Source organism: Phoenix dactylifera, chromosome 3, assembly GCF_051530095.1.
Source record: "Phoenix dactylifera cultivar Ajwa chromosome 3, Ajwa_hap1_PhDact_Kaust_v1.1, whole genome shotgun sequence".
Lineage (NCBI taxonomy): Eukaryota > Viridiplantae > Streptophyta > Magnoliopsida > Arecales > Arecaceae > Phoenix > Phoenix dactylifera.
The window spans coordinates 39,271,761-39,296,782 of NC_143192.1; the positions used below are offsets into that span (position 1 = coordinate 39,271,761).

General features: G+C 43.3%; 2 protein-coding genes across 2 annotated transcripts; one reads left to right on the forward strand and one right to left on the reverse strand.

Annotated features, from left to right (window-relative positions):
* The first annotated feature begins 9,785 nt into the window (after positions 1 to 9,785).
* On the forward strand, positions 9,786 to 20,207 carry LOC148714382 (uncharacterized). Its single transcript, XM_088718336.2, has 4 exons — positions 9,786 to 10,088; positions 12,684 to 12,788; positions 19,136 to 19,192; positions 19,639 to 20,207. Exons 1-4 carry the CDS (start codon positions 9,840 to 9,842, stop codon positions 19,966 to 19,968), a joined length of 741 nt encoding a protein of 246 aa, XP_088574462.2. The 5' UTR covers positions 9,786 to 9,839; the 3' UTR covers positions 19,969 to 20,207.
* A 1,836-nt stretch (positions 20,208 to 22,043) lies between these two features.
* LOC103697036 (photosystem I reaction center subunit IV A, chloroplastic-like) lies at positions 22,044 to 23,706 on the reverse strand. The gene is made up of 3 exons (XM_008778800.6): positions 23,323 to 23,706; positions 22,409 to 22,474; positions 22,044 to 22,331 (listed from the first exon to the last, which is right to left on the reverse strand). The coding sequence occupies exons 1-3, from the start codon at positions 23,566 to 23,568 to the stop codon at positions 22,227 to 22,229; spliced, it is 417 nt and encodes a 138-aa protein (XP_008777022.1). The 5' UTR covers positions 23,569 to 23,706; the 3' UTR covers positions 22,044 to 22,226.
* Positions 23,707 to 25,022: the final 1,316 nt, after the last annotated feature.

Here is a 25,022-nt window from a genome sequence, read left to right on the forward strand (position 1 = left end):
CAACCTACAAGCCCGTGAGGCAAAAAAATGGAACTTCGCGCCAGAACGACAGGAAGCAGCAGCCAAGAAGGTCAACAAACTTCTCGAGGCCGGCTTCATTCAAGAAATCTCTTATCCGGACTGGCTCGCCAATGTAGTCCTCGTAAAGAAAGCTAATGAAACATGCCGCATGTGCATGGACTACACCGATTTAAACAAAGCTTGCCCAAAGACAGCTTCCCCCTTCCTAGGATTGACCAGCTCGTCGATTCTATCTCGGAACACCAGCTGCTGACCTTCATGGTGCCTTCTCGGGATATAATCAGATCCGGATGACATCCGAGGATGAAAAGAAGACGGCCTTCATCACTGACAGAGGCCTCTACTGTTACAAGGTAATGTCATTCGGATTGAAAAATGCCGGGGCTATCTATCAAAGGCTGGTCAGCAAAATGTTCAAGAACCGGATAGGTCGGAACGTGGAGGTCTACGTAGATGACATGCTGGTAAAAAGCCAGACCGCCGAGCACCACATAACCAACGTCAACGAGGCATTCTCCATCCTCAAAAGGTACCAATAAAGCTCAACCCCATGAAGTATGCCTTCGGAGTTACCTCGGATAAGTTCCTCGGTTTCGTGGTGACCCAACGCGGAATCGAAGTGAATCCTGAAAAGATCTGAGCATTACAAAAGATGACGCCACCGAGGATGGTTAAAGAAGTATAACAACTCGCCGGACGAGTTGCGGCCTTAGGAAGGTTTGTCTCAAGGTCAGCAAAATGATGCCTCCCGTTCTTCAAGATTCTCAAACGACCAAACAACTTCGTATGGACCGAAGAGTGCCAACAAGCTTTTGAAGAGCTGAGACGCCATCTCGCCTCCCCTCCATTGCTTACAAAACCTCAGCAGGGCGAGCTCTTTTTTCTGTACCTGGCTATTTTCCTGGTAGCAATGAGCTCGATCCTAGTTCGAGAGGAAGACAAATCTCAAAAACCCATATACTACACCAGCCGGATTCTGCGGAATGCGGAGATCCGACACTCCAAATTAGAAAAGACGGTCTATGCGTTGCTCATCTCAGCTCGAAGGCTCCGACCGTACTTTCAGGCTCATACTGTGGCCATATTAACCGACTAACCCATAAAGCAAGTTCTGCAACGGTTGGATTGCGCTGGAAGAATCGCAAGATGGGCGGTCAAGCTTGGAGAATTCGACCTCGAGTACCGCCCAAGGCCCGCAATCAAAGCACAAGTGCTTGCGGACTTCATAGTGGAATGCACCCTGCCAGATGACCCCAAGACCGAGCTCCCACCAAAAGAGGATACCCCGAAGCAACCATGGATTCTACACGTGGATGGCTCCTCAACCTCGAGGGGTAGTGGCGCAGGCCTCATTCTTACCAGCCCAGATGGGGTGGTCATGGAACAAGCCCTACGCTTCGAGTTTTCTGCCTCTAACAACGAAACAGAATACGAGGCGCTCATTGCCGGGATCAAATTGATAAAAGAGTTCGAGGTCAGAAGCCTAAAGGTCTTCAGTGACTCCCAACTGATCGCAAGCCAGGTCTTGAGAGATTTTGAAACAAGGAAGTTGTCAATGCAAAAATATCTCTAAAAGGTGCGAGATATCACCTCCATATTAACCACCTTCGACATCCAGCATATTTCCAAAGCAGAGAACGCGAGAGCTGACCAGCTATCAAAGCTGGCAACTTCCCGCATGAGCGAACTTCCGAAGACCATAAGGTTCGAATACCTCAAAACACCAAGCACCGAGGAGCCTGAACCAGTCCTCTGCGTTGAAACCGAGCCGAGCTGGATAGATGCATTTGTCGACTTCCTACAGAATGAGATTTTTCCTGATGATGAGCTCGAGGCCTGCCGGATCAAACGCCTGGCTTCCCGATACTTCCTGTACGAAGGCAAGTTCTATCGCAGATCCTTCACGTCTTTTCTCCTCAAATGCCTCCGTCCTTCGGAGGCAGATTATATCATGCGAGAGGTTCATGAGGAGATCTGCGGAAACCACTTAGGAGGTCGGGCCTTAGCCTATAAGATTCTATGCCAAGGATATTATTGGCCTATACTTCAGAAAGACGCCACAAACTCGTTCAAAAGTACGACCGATACCAGCGGAACGCCAATATTCAGCGCCAACCTTCAATTCCACAAACTTCAATCAGTGCCCCTTGGCCGTTTGCCCAATGGAGGATCGATATATTGAGACCATTTCCCCAGGCCACCGAACAAAGAAAATTTCTTATTGTCTCCATCGATTATTTCACCAAGTGGGTCAAAACTGAAGCAGTGGCCCAAATCATTGAGTTAAAGATTCAAGACTTCGTCTGAAATTGATAATCTGCAGGTTTGGGCTCCCCCGCATCCTCATATCCGATAACGGTCGATAGTTCGATAATGCCCGCCTCAGAAAATTCTGCTCCGAGCTCGGCATCGACCATCGCTTCACCTCGGTCGCTCACCCCCAGACTAATGGAGAGACGAAGGTGACAAATCGAACAATTCTTCAAGGGCTAAAAGCCAGACTCGACAGGTCCAAAGGGCAATGGGTCGATGGGCAGTGCCTGGGCCGAGACTGGGGTTGACGCTTCAGCCGGTCATTTTGTTTGACTTGGCATTTCAACCGGTTGCTTTGCTTTAAGTGTCGCCATGTAACACTGTTTGGCTGTTGCTTGATCTCCTTGAACTTCGTCGACTCCCTATTTGGTGAGGAATCGCACTAGCGGATGATAAGTAGAGACCACGGCCCGGAGGGCATTGAGTCTTGGTCGGCCGAGGATAGCATTGTAGACCGAAGCCACGTGGACCACTAAGAAGTCCGACCTCACAGTACTTTTTATGGGGGCAAGCCCGGCCGTGATAGGTAAGTTAACTATGCCTTCGACCGGGACCGAATCCCCGGTGAATCCGACCAGCGGAGCATTCTTTCTTCGGAGCTGATCCTCCGCCATTCCCATTCTATGGAAAACATCATAAGATAATACATTTGCTGAGCTTCCATTATCAACCAAAGTACATTTTATATCAAATTTGTTTACAACCATAGAGATGACCACGACATGATCTTGAGGAGTCTCAACTTCTTTCAGGTCTTCATCCGAGAACGAGATGGCCTCTGTCGTGCGTTGATGCTTCATAGGGTCTTCTTTCCAGGCTGGTTCTTCAACCGAGCTCCCTTTGGCAGGGCCTCCTCCTATGGTGTTGGTGCCAACAATGGGCCTATTATCATTTTGACCTTCAGGTGGCACGGCGTTCTCCGCTGGTGCTCCTTCGTCACGCCGGTTATGTACGAACCGGTTGAGTATTTCACGGCGGATGAGCACTTTAATCTCGTCTCGAAGATGAAAGCACTCCTCGGTGTCATGACCGTGATCTTCGTAGAAGCGACAATACTTTCTAGAGTGTTGCCGAGCTTTCGACTCTCGCATCGGTGTTGGAGCTCGAAGATAGCCTTGGCCTTTTATTTCCATGAGAATCTTGGACCGAGTAGCAGTGAGGGGAGTATAGTTTCCGTACCTCCCTGGTGGTGTTCTCTGCCGAGGTAGTGATCTCAGTCGGGGTCGCGGTCTCGGGCGAGGCTAACTCCTCATTCGAGGAAAATTCTTCTCGCGGCGAGGTGACCAGCTCCTCGGGCGACCACGTTCCTCGTGATGCCTCTTCTGCCCCTTCGAGGGTTGTTCGGCGGCGTCTCGCCGAGAAGCCATGGCCTCTTCAACCTTTGCATACTTTCGAGCTCGAGCCATCATCTCCTTGAAGTCGGCCGGAAAATTCTTCTCAATGAAGAAGAGAAACTTGTAAGAGCGAGCTTTCGTCTTCAATGCCAACATGGCGATAGATTGATCGAGCTCGCGGAGCTCCCATGCAGCGGTAGTGAAGCAATCGATATAGTCTTTCAGGGATTCTCCGTCCTTCTGCTTGATGTCGAGAAGAGAATCTGACGTTCACTGCTGGCACCTGCTGATGGCAAAGTTGGCCGTAAACTGCCTGCCGAGCTGTTCGAAGAAGAGCACGGTGCTCGGCTTTATCCCGGAAAATCAGAGCCGGGCCGTTCTTCGGAGGGTTGCAGGAAAAGCCTTGCACACCAGAGCCTAAAGAGGATTCTTGCAGTGCCATGAGGGCTCTGTAACTCTCCAGATAATCCAGAGGATCAGTGGTCCTATTGTAGGGTTCTATCTGGGGAATCTTGAATCTTATTGGGATCGGCTCATCCTCGATTAGGCGGGAGAAAGGTGACTTGGTAGTGAAATTGGGGTCGCCCTCGCGCCTGATTCTTTGATCCCGAAGCGCCTCGATTCACCCCTCGAGTTCTTCGACCTTCTTGTTGAGTTCTCCGTCTTGCAAAGTCGTCATGGTAGTCCGTTCCGGTACCGACTGATCCGAGGTCGATCCAACTTCCGAAGGCTGCGGCCTTCTATCCTGGTGGCTCCTTAGAGGCTCTCTCGGGAAGATGCTCGGGTAGAACCCTGGTAACGGCGCTGCTGACCATTGTTGATCCTTGAAGAGTCATGGGATTCCGGCCTTGGGATACAGGCCCATCTGGAAGAAGTGTCGATCGAACGTGATCTCATAGAGGCGACACAGGAGGAGTCTCCACTTGCTGCAGGCCTTGGACTGTTGTTGCTGCTGCCTGGAATTGCTGCACCAGCATGTTAAATTGCTCAGGTTGGATCTGCGGAATCTGAGCGGCCAGGGCTTGGTGAATGATGCCGGAAGGCATTAGAGGTTCCTCTACTCCTTAGTCTCATGATCACAACTCAATCCCTTCCTATAGCGCCAACTGTTGCTGAAAATTGGGCCCGGGGATGACCGCAGACCGAGGAGGAGGAGCTCCGGCTGCGGTGCGGTGGCGAATAGCTATTTCCGACGGATGTGCAAGAAGCCTTTGGCCGGTGGTTCCGGCGAAGGCCCTTCGATGCTTAAGTCAGAGAGGAGCTTTTTATGGTGAGAAAAAATGGAAATATGTTTTTGAGCCAGAGGAGAAGAAGATCCCCCTAGAGCTTCCCCTCTCTTCTTATAGGAGGGGGTGCAGCTGTTACCTGCCATCGAGTATGATTGTGCGAATCAATGAATTACTGTAAACGATCGAGATTTCGGGCTAGCTGGCGATCGGTTGAGGTTGTGTGAATTCAAGCATTGACAACCGTTGAGGCGAAGATTGCGGGATTTTATCTTGGATACGTGGGACTTGATTTTCGGTGGAGTGGGGGTTGGTTTCCTCCTTTGACTTGGTCTTTCTTGGCCTTGAGATCAATCGAGCTTAACTCAGCCGAGACCATGCCTGCCAAGGTCTTGCCTTTCGAGGACAGGCCTGCCGAGGTCACGACTGTCGAGGTCATGCCTGCCGAGGTCGTGAGCGCTGGGGTCGTTCATGTCGAGGTCGAGCGTGCTGGGGTTGGGCGTGCTAAGGTCGGGCGCGATGAGTTTGGGCATGTTGAGGTTGTGACTGCCGAAAGCATGCTTTCCATTGTCACGCTCGCCACCGGGTTTCGGTGCTTTGACCATGTGCTCCGGGTGATCCACTTTTCCCTCCAACCCTAGGCCTACAGAACTACATTCCGAATCTCTACCGGCGAAACCCCCTTCAACCTGCTTATAGGACGGAAGTAGTCATCCCTTTGGAGATCGAGCTCCCGTCGCCAAGAGTGGAGAACTACGATGCGACCTCTAATTCGTCATGACTTAGAAGCAATTTAGATCTCCTTGAAGAGACAAGGGAAACCGTTCGAATCCGCATGGCTAGGTACCAACGGAAAGCGGCGCAATATTACAATTCTAGGGTGAAAGTAAAGCTCTTCAAAGCAGGATACCTCATCCTGAGAAAAGCTGAAGCTTCTCGACCTACGGAGCAAGAGAAGTTTGCCCCGAATTGGGAAGGACCGTATCGAGTTGCTCGGGTCCAACAGTCTGGAGCATACAAGTTGGAGTCCTTTGATGAGACCCTCATTTCCCGAAGTTGGCACTCCGAGAACCTCCGAATATATTATCAATGAAGCCCTTCTAAGGGTCTCCAATGTTTGAAAATCCAGCCAATAAGGCATTTTTCAGAAATTTCTCCTAACTATTCAAAGCTTCCTTTAATGATGATCTGCTTGTGAACCCCAGGATGTCTCTGAAGTATCTCGAGCCCTTAGGGGAAACCTAATGATGCCCCGACCAAGCCCGGGATGCCCCGACCAAGTTCGAGATGACCCATTATGACGATCTCGGGTCCTATCTAATGACGTCCCGACCAAGCTCGGGACGCCCCGCTGTGTCGACCGCGAGCTCAGTCTCCTTCGACCTCGGATCTTATCTAATGACGCCCCGACCAAGCTCGGGATGCCTTGCTACATCGATCGTGAGCTCAATCTCCCTCGACCTTGGGTCCTATCTAATGATGTTCCGACCAAACTCGGGATATCCCGCTGTGTCAACTGTAAGCCGAAGCTCCCTCGACCTTGGGTACTACTGAACAAAAATTAGAGCTATAATCCGAAACACCTAAGGCAGAAACTGCGGGTCGAAGAGCACTCAAGTTTCAATGGCTGAATAACAGCCGAGCCTCGACTCGCACTACAACTAAATTCGAACTCAAAGACTTAGCAAATTTTTTCAAAAATCCGAGCTCGAAGACTTAGTGGAATTCTTCAAAAAATGTCAGAATCACATGCGAAAGCGAATGATGCACGAAGACAGTCAAAGGCAAAGGTTCGCTGAAAGCACAAGCGAAAACAAGTCCAAAGACACAACGAGATTGAAGAAAGCATATATTTCATTAATGAGGAGCCCTAAGGCTAAGTACAAAATTTTGGCTCTGAGGCTGACCCACTTGGTCGCGTAATGGCTTCAGTGGCCGACCCCGTTTACAAAAAGAAAAGAAGAAGGAAAGCTAAGTCCTAAGAAATATAGAGGCAAATCCAATGTGATAGTCATGACAAGTGAAGAAAGCTGAAGTTTCATTGATAAAAAGTTGTAAGGCTAAGTACAAAATTTTGGCTTCGAGGCCGACCCACTTGGCCGCACAATGGCTTTAGTGGCTGACCTAATTTACAAAAAAAAGAAAAAAGAAACTAAGTCCTAAGATATCTTCGGGGTGGCGATGGTCTCGACATCGACCTCGGGATCTTCCACAAGAACCACCTCAAGATCTCCTGCAGGAGCAGCCCTGGGATCCTCTGTTGAAACAGCCTCGCGAGCGTTTGTAGCAACCTCGGGAGTAGCCTCAGAAGCCATTTCGGGAGCACCCCCAGCAGTTTCTCCAAATGGGACCTCGCAAGCGACTTGCTCAGCCACCCCAATCTCGGCCTCGACGACCGCCTGATTGGTCTCGACTTCGGGGCTCTCGAGTGCACTATCAGGCCCGCTGTCATCCTCAGTGGCCCCGAACAGATGACGATGAAGGCCGCTGAAGTCGAGCTTGGGGTAAAGCCTCCGAGCCTGGGCCTAAAAATCTTTGAAGCCACGGATAAGCCCATCGACCGCCTCCTCCTCCAGCTCTTCTCGATACTCGGCCGACTCGCAGAAGATCTGCACCACGTTCCAGGCGTGCTCCATCGCCTTCCTCTCTCAAGCTTCGAGTTGCTCGATCTTCAGCCGAAGAACTCCCGCCTCATATTTCTAGCTCGCGAGCTTAGATTGGGCGTCAGCTAGGCGTGCCTCGGAGGCACGAAGTGTCGACCTGGCCAGGGCATGCACAGCCTCCTCCTCCTCAAGACGCTCGACTGTAGACTTGAGCTTAGATTCGGCGGCCTCCGCCCTCGCAATAGCGTCCCTGCATCTAGCCTCGGCCTCGTCTCGCTTTTTCTCGGGATCCTCCTACCCCCTCTAGCTCCTCTAGGCTTGGTTCTGACACTCGGCAGCCACGAAGACCAGTATATCAATTTCGTGGAGGTGCTGCAAGGAAGAAAAATGAAAGTGAGCCGAGATTGAAAACTTAGAAGAACATAAAAATGAAATAACTTACTCGAACGGTGGAGCAGTAAGCCTGGTCGACAAAACTACCAACATCGCCAGCTTCGAGCTCAGCTCGGTCAGAAGGAAGCAACGTGCAGCGAACGACTTTGCAAGCGACGTCACTGTTGTGGAGGGCCGAGTCATCCTCGAAGACCGACCACCTAGGGCAAAAGGGCCTCCTCTCGGGGCGATCCTCAGCCCCTGAAGAGCTCGGGAGGCTGAGTCTTGAGGAGCTCGACAAAGAGATGTGGAAAGAGCTCGGGACCCCGAGACCGCTGCTCGGCTCGGAACCCGAGCGCCGCAAGCGGACGACCTTGCAGGGTCGTTGGGAAACCGGGGTCGAGCATGCTTGGGTCGCTGGTTCTCTTGCGGCCTCGGAAGAAGTCGCGCGCTCGACAGAAGGAGCTTCTTTCGGTATACACTCCCCGGTCCTCTTTTTGCTGTTCTTTCGAACAAGCTCGAAAGTCTCAGCTTCAAGGTCCTCAACCTCTATAGGAGTAGAGGTCGAGGCTGGCCTAGCTACGCACCCCCTCCTATAAGAAGAGGAGGGAAGCTCTAGGGGGGATCTTCCTCTCCTCCAGCTCAAAAACATATCTCCATTTTTTCTCTCCATAAAAAGCCCTTCTCTGATTTAAATATCGGAAGGTTTTCGTCAGAACCTGGTTAAAGGTTCTTGCAGGTCTGCTGGTGACAGCCGTCCGCCACCGCACCGCAGCCGGAGCTCCTCCTCCTCGGCCTGCGGTCACCTCCGGATCCAATTTTCAGCAATAATTATATTCTACACTAGATGCATGACATCAACAATATACCATGTTAATCAAATTTTTCATTCATACGAACCCATCTATTATGCGATTTGTCTGGAGTTACAGAAACAATATCATACATGTCATACATTATGTAATAATGTACGTCACTAATTACGACTGTTTATGAGTATTCGATGAATCGGGCCTTGGGACGCGTACATCTATTTGATGCATACTGTATAAATATAATTTTTTTTTCATATTTTTTTATCTTGCTTTGGATTGCTTCTGCGCTGTGCTGCCGATGTTGATACACACGGACGGTGCAAGGTAATGATTACTCTGGCAGAAATGGGCCGTTCCGGCTGAAACTCCGAAAAAAAACAAAACAAGAAGAAAATCCTGCCCGGATGACGCCAGAGACCGCCCATCGTTCCCACGCAACCACAGATAAAGATCCCAGCGCGATCCCTCCCCTCGCTTAATTCTTAGAATGACTATTCTACCCCTACCTAAGTCCAACCGCCTTTCTATCATTTTTGACACTTATACCCCCTCCATTTTCAAGACATGTCTCATCAGTCATACACCGAAAATCCCCAGCCGTCCATCACGTTGCCACGGTCTTAGCGGGTATGGTTAGCCGCGGGTGACTGTAACCACCACCGTCATTGGTCGTGCCGCTAATCTGAACCGTTAATCAAGACTACGTCGCACAAATAAACAATATCAGCTGTCAAAAATGTCAGATAAGGATATTAAAATATCGCATTTAGGATATAATTAAACAGCCGTGGGTTAGTTTAAAGTTTAAACAGTGCCGCCATCTGCGGTGCCACAAATCTGCGTCGTTAATCAGAAGAGGACACTTAGCAAGGCAGGTCAAACGGCCGGTGATGTAGAAGAGTTTTGTTAGTTATTAGAGTTCGCCGCGAGTAACTGTAACGATCAGTTGGATCGCAGTTAGAGAATCTACAGGATTTGGACATCAAAACCATCGCAATCACCTGGAAGACTGGATGGCGAATCTGTGAATAACTCATAAAGCGGAGGGTAAAAGAAAACAGCTCACTTTTCTTAAGGCCTGATTTTTGAGCAACTCCGAGAGCAAGAACTCATTCCCCAGTCGCCAGCAGGGTTTTCGTTCGGTGCTTCTCTTCAATGCCGGAGACCGATAGCGGGGGAGAACGGAACGAGGAGGCGGAGAGGAGGAGGACGAGGAGGAGGAGGAGGCGGGAGGAGGGAGGGAGAGAGGCGGCGGTGGCGTCGACGGATCCGCTGGTGGTGCTGGGGCCGGACATAATGGGGAAGATATTGGGATTATTGGACGCACGCAGCGTGGCACGGTCAATCGTTGTTTCTTCCAGATGGTACGAGATTGCCACCAGCAACCGCCTCTGGGCCCCAAAGGTCAGTCTTTTTTTTTGATTGAAACTGGATCAGATGTGCTGTTTTTGGTTGGAATCCTTGCAGGGATGTAGAAGATTAAAGTTTGGTCTGGTTCTGCTTTAGTTCTGTTAGTTATTTGGTTGGATTTGTTTGATTTTGAATCGATGGAGTTTTGCCACGGAAGCATTTATATGATTTATGGGCAATATTTTGGTCAATGGCGGAAAAGATCTTTGTGCTTTTATATAGATGGAAAAGATCTTATATTTTTGTAAAATGAGGTAACTTTGCATGCAAAAGTTTTGACTGTGATCGTTGATTGGTGAATTTTTCTTGGCTGCATGATACGTAGCTTTGGTTTGTTGATTTCATTTGATTTAACTCGCGGGGTTTCCCCTTTAATGGCTTGAAATCATGGATTCTATGAGGAGTTAGAAATGTTTGTGTTAACATGGAAGCTGTCCAGTGTCACGCCCCCGCCTGGGCGGGGGCACGTGAGGCACCCAGTGCCCACATGGGGGCCACATGAGGGGGGAAAACACAAGGCTCTCCTACCAGATATTGTTCCTCTTCGGTTTTGTTTTCAACCCAAAACGCGTCTGCAGCAGACACCCGCCTCATATGCTCAGGGCTCTGGAACGAATCTTTCCGATGTGGAACTATTGGGCCTCACACCCTTCCCACCATTGGATCCTCCGCTCTGATATCAAATGTCACGCCCCCGCGGGGCACGTGAGGTACCCAATACCCACGTGGGGGCCACATGAGGGGGGAAATACGGGGCTCCCCTGCTAGATATTGTCCTGTTCCGAGGTTTCATGCAAGCATCCTTCAGCCCTCTCCGGTTTTGTTTTCAATCCAAAACATGTCTGCAGGATTTGGAGACACCCGCTTTATTTGCCCAGACTCTGGAACGAGTTTTTCCGATTGAGCCTCACATCCATTATTGTCCACACTAATCAGTAAGTAAAAGACCTGTTGGTTATGTTTTTTTTTTTTTCAACTGTTGCTGAAATTTGTTTTTCTTTTTTTTATAAAAAAATCTATTTATCTGTCTATCTATGTATTTATTTCATGCATTGGAATTTTATCAATGTTGCATTTTTAGAGAACAAACATATGTAATAAAAGATTCCAGTTTTTGAGTTTTGTAGGCTACCCAAGTATTTGTTGTTTACCTTTTCTGTGATGCAATAAATTTCTAATGCATAGTTATTAATTGGTAGGCATTCTCTGTATCATAACTTTGATTTATGTGGTGTCGACATTTAGTAAGTACTCATGGGCGTGCTTTTCTCTGATTTTGGTTTGCTATATGTCAGTTTCCAGTGCTTCCATATTCTGTTATATGATTATTTTTCTTTGCAATTTTTTTAGTACCTTTTACCTTGAAATGGTTAGCTTGGTCTGGAATTTTCGATCTTGGATGTTTGTTATTGATTCGTAATCATTTGTCCCATGCATACTGCTTGCTCCACAATTTCTCCTGAATACAAGCTTTTTAAGGATTGAATTTGCAAGCCTTATGGGTCCAGCTTGACTCATGATGTCAATGCTTGCTTTCAATTTGATAGCCACCTTTTTTTGATAACTAAATAGCTGAACTTTTGGTTGCAATCTTGTATATCTTCAGCCTCGGTCAATAATGTCTGTTCAGAATGAAGGTACATTTCTAATACTGCATCTTCCGAATAACAACCTACAGTGGAATGTATAAGAGGATTATAGATGAAGCAGGTAAATGAAGGTTTGTTTTATTGAAGAATGAAAAAAAAAAACTCAACATGGAACTGAAAGCAACTCAATATTATTTAATTTGGTTATATGACTATGGACCACTTTTGCAAGGTTTCAGTGGCTCAACTTCTTTCCTTTGCGAGTGATGCTGGCCTGGTCCTTTATTGCCCCTCCGACAGATAACTGTGTCGGTTCTTTTCCCAAAACCATGGTTATTCTTTATGAAGGGGGGAAAAACATAGAGGTCAATACTAAACTAATACTTTTTGTTTCCAACATTCAGGCAAGATTTGCTCTCTGCAGACAAAGTGAATTGATCAGGTGCATGATTTTGAATTTAAATAGAAAGATTCTCATTTAGAGATTTTGTTGGGGCTTCTATTTCCTTAAAGCATCGTGATTAGGCTATAAAAACCATTCTAAATGTCTATGCATCTTCTCTTTCTTTTTGGGAAATAGGATCCTAGAGGGATTAAAATCTTGAATTAGATAGACCAGCCTGTTTGTCATTGATAAAAGGTGAACTGGATATAATAGTCTATGTTTCAGAGTTGAAATGTGAAAACTTCCGAGTGCATATCTTTATTTCCACCTCCTCAACTTTGTCATTTCTCCCACCCACTAAAAAGTTTAGATTTATGTAGTCAAAACTTGAAATACACTGGCATCTTCCGTGGTGTCCTCTATACAAAGGAATCTTTTTATAAGAAGATATTTGTGCAACACAGTGGCAGGTTAAATACTTTCTGATAGACAGATCATCATTTTTTCCCCTAGTCTGGAAGTTTTCTAAAGTTAAATTATTAAGATTACAATTTTCTTTACTATATGTTTGTTCAGTATGTTTGTTTCGAGAAATTTTACCTGTTTCTGTTTCAGTGTGAGGAATTGTGGAAGGGAAAGGCACACATACCTCGCATATCAAAGTTGCGAGGATTATCAAAGCTTGCGGCTTATTCTCTATCCATCATGGATGGCAAACGAGTGAGATACAGCCTTATGTTAAATAATATTGCCAATGTTCCCTTATTTCTTGTTGCAATTCTGTATTTGGTTTCACAATGTATTTGTTCTGGGGATAATTTGGATTATCCATCTTTTAGATCATACCTTCATGTTTCCCGTTATTGTGATATATGATGATGGCACCTGCCTTATATATTTTTAAAATTTTTTGGGTGCATTTGCATGTACTACAGTATCATGTATATTTTTTTCTTTAGGAATACAGAACATTGCCTGCAACCAACAGTGCTAGTATTTGGGTGCATTTGCATGTACTACAGTATCATGTATATTTTTTTCTTTAGGAATACAGAACATTGCCTGCAACCAGTGCTAGTATTCTTTTCTTTCCTCACCATTCTTGTGCTAATACCCTTTTTATTACAACTAAACATAGGAAAGGCCCTTTTTCCTCACCATGATTTGGAAAGGCAGTATTTGAAATACTGACTGTATCTAAATGGACTTGATGTGGTCATGCATGGTACGTTCTTGTAATATATGTGAATCTTTAAGTTCATATGTGGGGCTCCTGGCCTGTCTAAGTGCAATGTGTTGCAGTATCTCCACCAGTTGGTGGCTTGTTGCATTATCTCCATCGGTTGGTGGCTTTACCTTTATGGCCCATACCTGACCATTTAGCCATGGAAACCAAAGATTGATATCCACTTACAATTTATATTAAACAAACAAGACCACAAAGGTTGCTATCCACTTACAATTTTTATTAAAAACATCGGACCATAAAGACTTCTCACAACCTTGTCAGCAGTTGTTTGTGTGGGAAAACATGATTTCTTCTTAATAAGGAAACTGTGTGTGTGCAATAATAGGAAATCAGGGAATCATTGTATTTATGGTGTAAATTGTTATGCTTTATTTAGGGGATTTTTGTAGTTATGACAATCCCTTAATTGTGGGGATTTAAGTTGGGATAGTTTCCTATTTTAGTTAGTCTCCCTAAGTGTATAAATTCAAAAAACTGTATAGCAGATTTCAATAAGAAGGAGAATATTTTCTCTCCAATTCTTCACATGGTATCAGAGCCTTGAGCTCTTTGGGAATTACCCTTTTTTTTTTGCTTGCTTGGCCTTCATTGCTGAGTATTCTTGATTCCATTTACAGCCTTAATTGCTGATTTTCTTTCTATTTTCCTCTTTTCCTCTCTTCGGCCACTGTTATTCTTGATCTAAACAGATCTCTTTCTTGATCTTCTCATCATCTCTCTAACAGTCATGGCAGAAATCACAAACAGCACCAACACCTCTGAGATGCAGAATGTTGAAGCAAATTCTGCTCCATCTTTAGGAGATTTACAGAACCTGCAGGTGGCATATAGATTGAATGGAAAGAATTACCTGGAATGGTCGCAGGTAGTCCGAACGTTCTTGAAAGGGAAAGGCAAATTGAGTCACTTGCTTGGTACGGGACCTAAAGCAAGTGATCCCAGATTTGATGCTTGGGACGTGGCAGACTTTATGGTGATGTTCTGGCTATGGAACTTAATGCTCCCGGAGATTAGTGACACATGTATGTTCCTAACCACGGCGAAGGAGATATGGGATACTGTTGGACAGACTTATTCCAAGGTTCGTGATGCTGCGAGATCAAGATCAAGATTTCAGCCACCAAGCAAGGAGAATGTACTGTCACAGAATATACCAACCTCTTGACGAATCTGTGGCAAGAAATGGATCATTATCAATGCATTAAACTGAAATGCAGTGATGATGCAGCCATGGTGAAAAGATTCGTAGAGAAAGACAGGATTTATGATTTTCTTGTAGGTCTAAATCTGGAGTTTGATCCAGTCAGAGTACAAGTTCTTGGAAAGGACGATTTACCCTCATTAAATGAGACTATTGCAATAATCCAAGCAGAAGAAGGACGGAGAGGAGTAATGGTGGAACCTCAGGCTGTTGAGGCATCGGCTATGGTCTCAAAAGGGGCAGGTTTTAAAAATCCCACCCCTAACCAACCGACTATGAGCATGAATGCGGGACCGACCCTGTCTAAAACCACAAGCAGGGATGCCTTATGGTGTACATACTGTAAAAAGCTGGAAGCTTCATGGAAAGCCGCAATTGCCCAACAAAAATTGGACCATGAAGAATGGACAGCAAAGGGGACATGCTCATATGACTTGCACAACCCGGAAAGGAGGACATGCCACAAGAGCAAGGAGAATTCAATAAAAGTGAGATAGAGAAGCTGAGGAATTTGTTGGGGTCCTTGGAAAAGCCTAGTACTATAGGTGCTTGTTCCGTAGCACTCTTGGGTAAGGATCCTTCCCCTTATGTCCTTAACGTCTCAAGCATAACCTCTTTTTCGGATTTCTGGGTCATTGATTCAGGGGCCACATACCATATGACTCATTCATCACACAAATTCATCTCTTACAGTCCATGTCCTAGCAATAAGAAAATAGCCACAAGCGATGGTACATTAATAACAGTTGCTGGCCGAGGAAGTGTTTTAATAAACCAGACTTTGAAACTTGACGGTATTCTTCATGTTCCCAAACTGTCCACTAACCTCTTGTCCATACATAGGCTCACAAAAGATTTGAATTGTAGCATTACTTTCTTTCCCTCACATTGTGTATTTCAGGACCAGGGAACTGGGAATATGATTGGACGTGCTAGGGAGGAAGATGGACTTTACTATCTTGAAGAATCAAGTGGGCAAAATAGATCTAAGAATAATTTATCTTTGTCATTGCTTTCTGAGTTTTCTTTTTCAAATAAAGACAAGATTTGGGTTTATCATCTTCATCTAGGACATTCTTCATTTGGCATTCTTAAAGGTATGTTTCCATTGTTATTTAAAGGGATTGATGAAAAATTTCTTCATTGTGATATTTGTGAACTTGCAAAGCACAAACGTGCTTCTTTTCCTTTAAGCAATAAAATAACATCTGTTCCTTTTTCACTCATCCATTGTGATATCTGGGGGCCTTCTACTGTTCCTAATATATCTGGTGCTCGTTGGTTTGTTTCATTCATTGATGATTGTACCCGTGTGTCATGGATTTTTCTTCTAAAGAATAAGTCTGATGTGAGTTTAGTGTTTCCTACTTTCCAGAGTATGGTAAAAAATCAATTTGGGGTTGGGATCAAAAAATTTAGATCTGACAATGCTAAGGATTTCCTCAAGCAAGTTCTATCACTATTTTTCTAGAAAGAAGGAGCAATCCATGAGTCATCCTGTGTTAACACCCCCCAACAAAATGGGGTGGCGAAAAGGAAAAATGGCCACTTGTTAGTCACTACCCGAGCCTTCCTATTTCAAAAACACATTCCAAAAAATTATTGGGGGGAAGGTGTTCTAACTGCTGTTCATCTCATAAATAGGTTGCTCTCTCGAGTCTTTGGTTTCAAAAGTCCCATGCAAGTTCTGTCCAAACATTTTCCCAACTTCAACACTACAAATAATCTTGTTCCAAAAATCTTTGGTTGTGTGTCCTTTGTCCATATCCACTCTCATAACAGGGGAAAGTTAGATCCACGGGCACTTAAGTGTGTTTTTGTAGGATACTCATCTACTCAAAATGGATACAAGTGTTATCATCCTCCAACTCGCAAATTCTGTGTGTCAGCAGATGTAACATTTATTGAAAGGGAAAGCTATTTTACACAGCCTTATCTTCAGGGGAGACAACATTTATAGAAGATAAGGACAAGGACCTATTTTTACTGGAACTTAATTCTCACTTTTCTTCTTCTCCTATTCCTTCTCTTCCTTCTTCTATGGTCCCTCAAAATTCTGCAAACTCTGTCTCCGTCTCTGTTCCTATTGAACTCGAGCCACCTGTACTCCTAAATCACAAACTTTGGCAAAAGATAATCAGGTTCAAAGTTCTACTCGCCCACTGCTGATTTATTCAAAGAAGAAGGTACCCATTATTCAACCTATGCAAATCCAAGATTCTGAACCAGCCCTTGGTAATAAGGTAACTACTCTTTTTACACTTTCTCAAGAAACTATTTCTAACTCTCATGATGTTAGTGACAATAGTCTTCCCATTGCTATTCAGAAAGGCATAAGAAAATGCACCCAATATCCACTATATCCATTGTCCAATTTTGTGTCATATGAGAAACTATCACATAGTCACAAAACCTTTCTGACACATTTGAACACCATAACCATTCCCAAAACAGTGCTTGAGGCATTAGGTCATAAGGAATGGAGAGATGCTATGAGGGTTGAAATGGAAGCTCTTGAGAAAAATAAAACTTGGGAATTAGTGGAACCACCCAAGGGAAAAAGTCCAGTAGGGTGCAAATGGGTGTTCACTATTAAATATAAGGCAGATGGATCTATTGAAAGATATAAGGCTAGGTTGATAACCAAGGGATATACTCAAACTTATGGAGTTGATTATCTAGAAACCTTTGTCCCAGTTGCAAAAATGAACACTGTGAGAATACTGATATCTTTGGCTGCTAATCTTGGGTGGAGTTTGTAGCAATTTGATGTCAAGAATGCCTTCCTACATGGCGATCTTGATGAAGAAATCTAAAGAAGGAAAGGTGTGCAGACTAAAGAAGGCTCTATATGGTCTAAAACAGTCACCTCGGGCTTGGTTTGGGCGATTCGCTAAAGTTATGATAGCAATGGGATATAAACAAAGCCAAGGAGACCATACTTTGTTTGTTAAGCACTCGGTGACGCGGGGGGGGGGGGGGGGGGGGTAACTGCCTTGTTGGTATATGTGGATGATATTGTAGTCACTAAAAATGATATGGAAGGAAGAGAAGCCTTAAGGAGGTGTTTGATCAAAGAGTTTGAAATAAAAGAACTTGGTAGGCTGAAATACTTTCTTGGTATTGAAGTTGCTTACTCACGGCATAGAATCTTTATTTCACAGCAAAAATATGTGATGGATTTGCTGAAGGAAATGGAAAAGTTGGGGTGCAAACCTGCTGAGACTTCTATAGAATTCAATCATAGACTCGGAGAAGCTCCTGAGGATGCCACAGTTGAGAAAAGTGCTTATCAAAGACTCGTAGGAAGACTAATCTACTTATCACATACCAGACCTGACATTGTCTATGCAGTTAGTGTTGTAAGTCAATTTATGCACAACCCCAAGGAGGTGCATCTTCAAGCCGTAAATAGGATCTTGCAGCACCTCAAGGGAGTTCCAGGAAAAAGAATTCTATTCAACAAAGGAGAAAAATTGACTCTTGAAGCCTACACAGATGCTGACCATGCAGGGTCCCCAGTTGACCGAAGATCAACATCAGGTTATTGCACCTTTCTTGGTGGCAACCTTGTAACCTGGAGAAGTAAGAAACAGAGTGTTGTAGCAAGGTCTAGTGCAGAGACAGAATTTAGAGCAATGGCTCTAGGGATTTGCGAACTATTGTGGCTCAAGATCATTCTAGAAGATTTAAAGATAGAATGGGAGACACCAATGAGACTCTACTACGACAACAAGCAGCCATCAACATAACACACAATCCTGTACAACATGACCGCACCAAACATGTGGAAGTTGACAAACACTTCATAAAGGAAAAGCTAGACAGTGGTCTGATTTGTACTCCTTTCGTTTCTACTGAAGGACAACTTGCGGATGTGCTGACCAAGGGACTAACTGGTGTGATATTTCAAAAGATGATTAGCAAGCTTGGAATGGATAACATCCATTCACCAGCTTGAGGGGGAGTGTGGGAAAACACGATTTCTTCTTAATAAGGAAACTGTGTGTGTGTAATAATAGGAAATCAGGGAATCATTGTATTTATGGTGTAAATTGTTATGCTTTATTTAGGGGATTTTTGTAGTTATGACAATCCCTTAATTGTGGGGATTTAAGTTGGGATAGTTTCCTATTTTAGTTAGTCTCCCTAAGTGTATAAATTCAAAAAACTGTGCAGCAGATTTGAATAAGAAGGAGAATAATTTTCTCTCCAATTTTTCACAGTTTGCATTCAAATAGGTTGGAAACATTTAGTAAGATGCTAATAACCACTTTAGATCAGCTTTTTGAGATTTGTGGAATAATGATGTTGTCATCGTTCGATGCTAGAGAGATTCAAAACATCCATAGTTATGGTTACAATATGGTCCACAAGGTTGCATTCTTTCTACCCATGATTGTAAAAATAATAATTTCATTAGTATTTGGATCCAAACTCTACTCATTAGTGATAATTTATTTGTTCAGTTTGTTCCACTAGTTTCTACTTTATAACTTAGATTTCACGGTTGTAGTAATACGGAATAAGTAGGATATTGCTATTTACTATTACTATTAGTAATAGGTCTATTAGTGTGGAGCCTAGATCTAACATGGTGTTATTGCTGGTTACCAGACTCGCATCATGAAGGAAGATCTCTGTTCTCATGTTTGGGAATTTCGTTTTAAGAAGGTTTGTTCCACTCTTTTACATATTCCTTTATTTGTCTATCTGTGACATTATAAAATTTGATTAGATCACAAATAAGTTTGGCTAATAAGTAATGCTAGCCATCTCAATCCATGTATTTGAAACTTCCCCATAAAACCCTATCGGTTGATTGGGGAAAAACCAAAGATTGCACCCTTTGAAATCTCTCTTACTTGTATTGGATGAAATTGTAGACTGTTGTCCATGAAAATGCTTGTTTAAGCGGTCCGTTGCTGACCAAAGTGTTAATCTGTCATGGCAAGTCTTCCCAAGAAAGAATTTATATATATGTGAATGATGCAATATAATCTGGGCAAGGGCTTGCAAGAAATTGATAAAAACATTTTAGGTTCTTTTTTGTGAAATGAACCACGAAAAAAACTGCTTCTATGATCTATGAATGTTCGTTGAACATCTTTAGTTTGCAGACAGCTCCAGAATATTGGCGGAACCTGGACCCTTCATGGAAGGGAACTGGTCCACCAATGCGCCGCTACTTCCACCCTGATGGCTCCCAGACAGCAGATCCCAATGACGCAGTGTGGGGTGGTCATGAATGTACATTCTCGATCATTACTAGCTACATTGGTGAGGGGAAAATCAGGAACCACTATGTGAGGATCAACAGGTGGCCTCCGATGACTGTGTCGAGGAGGGAAGACTGGAGCTGGGAGATGGGTAACCACCTGTATTGCTACAACAGTGTTCCTGATGCTGAGAAAGAAGGAGGCACTGGTCCACTCTTTCCAGTCTGGTAAGTTGACAACTACTAGTTGTACAACCACTATGTATACTGCTGCTGCTATGACTATAATTGGTGCTGCTTCCCTGAAGTCTGGACAAAAAGGTTTCATGACACCTATCTGACTTCTTGTTCGTTGAAGTAGGCCTGCTGGTGTTTTGTGTATATACTATGCTGAATAATCATTTTGGCTTGTCAAACTTTCCTATGTATAATATATAATAGTACAAAATAAATGACCCTGTTATACTTACATTGCTGTTTCAAGCCTAGTATGCTGTAATGCTGGTTTCCAAAATCTTTGGGCAATTGGTGTTTCTTAGTTGTTCTTGCTGGTAGAGCTCTTGGTGAAAAGAGCTCTTGAACTTCATTGTATTCTGGCCTAACCAAGCCTACACTTGATTGTCTATTGGTGACCTTATTGAGGCCAAAGAGAGATCCCTGATGAGTGGAAATCTAATGAGAGAACTTCACAAATGGTGCCAATTTGGAATACATCACGCTCTGAGTTGGAAGAGTTTCAAACCTATCGACTTGTTTGGCCTTTGCTGAAGTTATAGTTTGTATGTTGTATGCTATAGTTATCAGACTTGTGGACACCATAGAAAGGAGCAGTTTTCTGTTTCTGTACAAGATTAAAGCAGATCATTAGCTTGGTTGGAACTAAGGGCCATCATTGTTAGGTGAAGTAATAAAGTGGACGACAAAATGAGGAAGAAACTTGACGTATTAATGGCTACAAACAGAATGTTGATGGTATACCTGATAAATAGATCCTAGTTTTGAAAGGCGATGTGGAAAGTGAGAGATCTGTGAGAAGCAGGGCTGTTTTCTCTTACTTTGGTTGGAGTGGAGACTTTGGTATTACTTATTTCTCGGTTACATTCGGGACAAAGTCTGGTATAATATAGTTAATTAACATTGTAGCATTGCCTATACTATTGACTCATTATCTAACAGCTTAAATTTTTGAGGATCAATGTTAGCATGGCACTCAACCTTAGGTTATTGGAGATCATGAGTTTAAATTGTGTATTTAATTGTCTCAGCTGTTATCTTGTCTCCATTTCCGTCTCTATGCATGTAAGCTGGATCGAATGTGATTAGGATGGTGCCTTTGGAATCAAAGAGGCAGAATTCATTTTCTCAAGCTATAAACCTTTCCGGGGCTGCCTTATCTTTGTGCCTCTATTGTTCTGGATTGACAGGATAAGAAAATATGAAGAAATTATGTGGTATGGATGTTGTCCTTGTGCCTTAAGTTGATTTACGATGATCTACAGGCTTTCCGACCTTCAAGAAGACTCTTCAAGAGCTCAGCACCTGCATGCATGATGCTGTACAAATATATGCTATTTTCCCTAAATAATCAAGTTTCAACCTACTCATAGTAGTGGTTCAGAAAGTTGTCAACATGCTTTGAATTTCTTTTCTCCAAAAACAAAAAAGTAAAATGTAATATCACCTTTTTAAAGTGTATTCCCTTGATGAATTTTGTTCTTTGAAACCATATAAAAGTGTCTGTCTTTTTTTTTTTTGAAAACCTCTGTTGAAGGATTGTTGCTGTCGGTACTCCAGCAGATGCAGACTAGATCACAATTTAGTTACCATAACATGTTTCTCTCAGTTTTTTTTGCCTCTTTCGTGCTAGTTAGTTATATTCATGGTAGGTTGTTCCATACGGTATCAAACGTCATCGGTGCAAGTTCCGGTACCGGTAAGATGAACCTTGGTTATATCCATACCTCTTTTATGTTATATTTGTTGAATGAGCCTCGAATTGGAACTAATATTGTAATTTTATGCTTGCATGCATTTCTATTCAATGTTCTTCTCTTATTTGTTAAATAGTTTGTACTATTTGATTCCAATTCAACTTTAGCATTACATGGAGGGGTGGAGATCTCAAGTTCTCACTCTTGTTGTTATAAAAAGATTTAGAGAAATTTGTGATTGCATTTCTTTTCCTTTTGTTTAAGAGGATGTACCACCTCAAGTAGCATAATTTTCTTTTTAACCAATCTCTAAACCATAAACAAGGTAGTTTGTCCATGCCACGAAAGTTACTGTTACTAATGAAATAACAAAATATAGAAGGACAAGCAGTGATATAATGGAAAATGTGGTGAAGATGGATCATGTATACACCAGGACGCTTAATTCATTTGGAATTTGAAATTAAAAGATGTTGGTAGTTAAAAGTGCACAATGACTGGTATTATACAAGTTTCAGACTTGGGTACTTGACTGGTTGCAGAACTGAAGCAGGCGACCTCATTTCACTTCCTGGATCTCATCCAATGCATAGTTGTTTGTCGAGACACCTGCATAGTTTACTTTGTTGAATCGAACCACAACAGGATAGCGAGTCCTTGGGTCCTGAGTTAATAGGATTTGTCATTAGAGATCGAGTGAAGGCAAGTAAAAATTGATTTAAGGAGGGAGAGACAGAGAACCTGATCTACAGTCACCACCGATCCGATGCCGTTGTACCAATAAGATTCCCTCCTGAGGATCTTCACCTGAGCAGAGAAACAGATGAAGAATGAATAAACTAAATCTAACGTAAATTTTCATTTACAGCAAACTTTGCAAAGGTAATACCTCTCATGCTGCTTAGATTGAGGATTAATAGAGTTGCGCATCAGCTGTCTTTAGTATTTTTATTTTTTATTTTTTATTTATATTAATAATATTTCTATTAATATTTAATATTTAAAATTATTATTAAAATTTAAATAATTTAACGACAAAATTTATTGTTTTCCATTGAATTTCTTTCCAAATAGCTTCAATAGGGTGCATGTTTTCTCATTTAGTATCATTTGAGCTAGTTTGAATGGTTTCATTTGTTTATGGTGGACAAAAACTAAATTGGTTTCAGTATTCAACCATTGAAAAACCTTACAAGCCAACAAATTGCTGTTTATTTGACTGTTATAATTAACTGCTTACTGTCAAGAAGGCGGACAGTGGCCACCTTGTGCCTAATAAAAAAAATTGGATTTCTTTTCGGTGGGAAGTGCAACCTCTCTAAATATTATTCGGCATACTTTATTTTCCAGACTCTTACATCTCAACTGGAAAAAGATTACACGAGTATGTTGGTAGTTTGGATAAAACTAAAGCCGGGATAGAAAACCAAGGCACAACCATATCCTTAGTTGATGGGATGGGATTAATATTGGTCATCAAAAAAAGATGTCATGCTACCGATGTTTATAGTTATATATTCAAATCTAGTATGAATACATTCAAAACAGAAATCAGATCAATATTTATAGTTTAACGGATTACTAACAGTGCATCTTGGATGCCTTCTAACACATTATTATGGCCACCCAGGAAATAATACTACGACCGTGCATACCTTTGCGCCCCTCTTCGGTCCAATTGGTGGTGGCGGAGGGGGCTTCGCAGCCTCCTTGGGTCCATTCTCTTTTGTGGGAGCCGGCGGCGGCGGCGGCGCCGATGCCTCTTCAGCTCGGATCGCAAATCTTCTGCTGGGCTTGTAGAAGGTGATGGAGTTGGAACGTGAGGAAGTGTTTGTGGTGGTGGAAAGGTTGGACGTGAACACAAAGCTTGAGGCCGCTGAGGCCATGCTCGAGGTTGCCATAAAATAAGAGAGCTCTCTTCTTTTCTGGGCTCCTCTTTCTCCTCCTCTCTCAACTTTGGAAGCTCGACGGTTCCTCCGCTGTGTAACGTTAGGATAGTCGCAAGGGGGTGGAGTGAGGCGAGCTAATGGCCTCAAAATGTAGGTGTACTTATCTCCACCCACCGTCAGGGGAATGCGATCATTTCCTCCATTGAGGTGGTGTCACGTGGCATCCTATCCACTTGATGTGGATAACGTCATCTCCAGAGATAAATATATTTTTGGTAGAATAAGGAGCTTTTTAGCTGAATTAATAGTAAATAAGTAATAGTCACAAAACCAAGATATACAATAGCCTATCCCTAAAAACAAAAGTCAGCATTAGCTGTACAATACAAGCTAGTAGAGTGAAGAATATATATATATATATATATATATATATATATATATATATATATATATATATATATATATATATCATGGGGCCACCTCAGTACCGGAGGACTACAAGTGCTCCCACAGGGTATCCAGTCCCCGCATTTAATCGATGCCCGCGCGTTTCAAACTTATACCACTCCTGTAGAAACCAAGTTTCGTTCCAGTTGTGCTACCATCTCAGTGGTAGAGTGAAGGATATCGGTGTAACAACTAAATGCAAGATAATATGAGGAACAAAGAACGAGGAGAGAAGCAAAATATAAGAACGAAAATGTGATTCACTCATAAGACACCAAACACGACCACAAATATCATAATCAGGGCACCTACAGAAGTACAAATCTTGTGCAACCGGATACAATGGAGTGCACAAATTTGGTGCCTTATGTAGGAAATAAATGCAAAGAGAACTAGAATAGCATAGTCATTGACCGGCAGATATTTGAAATCCTGGTAGCCACTTGGAACTGATAGTCATCTCTAGAGATTAATGTAAGGTTTATGTGGCTCCAACACACAAGATCAGATTTAAATAATTTAAAATTGTCCTGAAATCCTAGTCATAAATTAGGAATTGAGAGTGAATGGTAGTTCTTCATAACTAGAAAGAATTTCATTAAAAACTAAAGTATCATAACAAAGAAGATAATATAGAAGATGAATTTCATTGTTGTGGATAAGGTCCTTTCTTTCCGGCGACAACCTGGTATTTATAAGTATTCTTAACTAGTAGAATGGGTGCTAATACTTAACTTTAGACACTTGTCCTCGTTGTTTTATGCCACACGAACTACATGCTAAAGTATACAATGCTTCCTTTCTTCTCACGCCATGGTAGTGGAAAGATGGGCACCGTTATTTATTTTAGATGCTTGTCTTTGCTATGGTGTGCCACATGAGCTACTATTACCATAGTTGATGGATAGTGTTAGTCTCTTCTTATGTCATGGTTAGCGGAGAGATGAGTGTCACTATTCATTTTTGGATACTTATCCTTTCTATTGTGAACCACATGGATCACTATTCCCACCCATGGT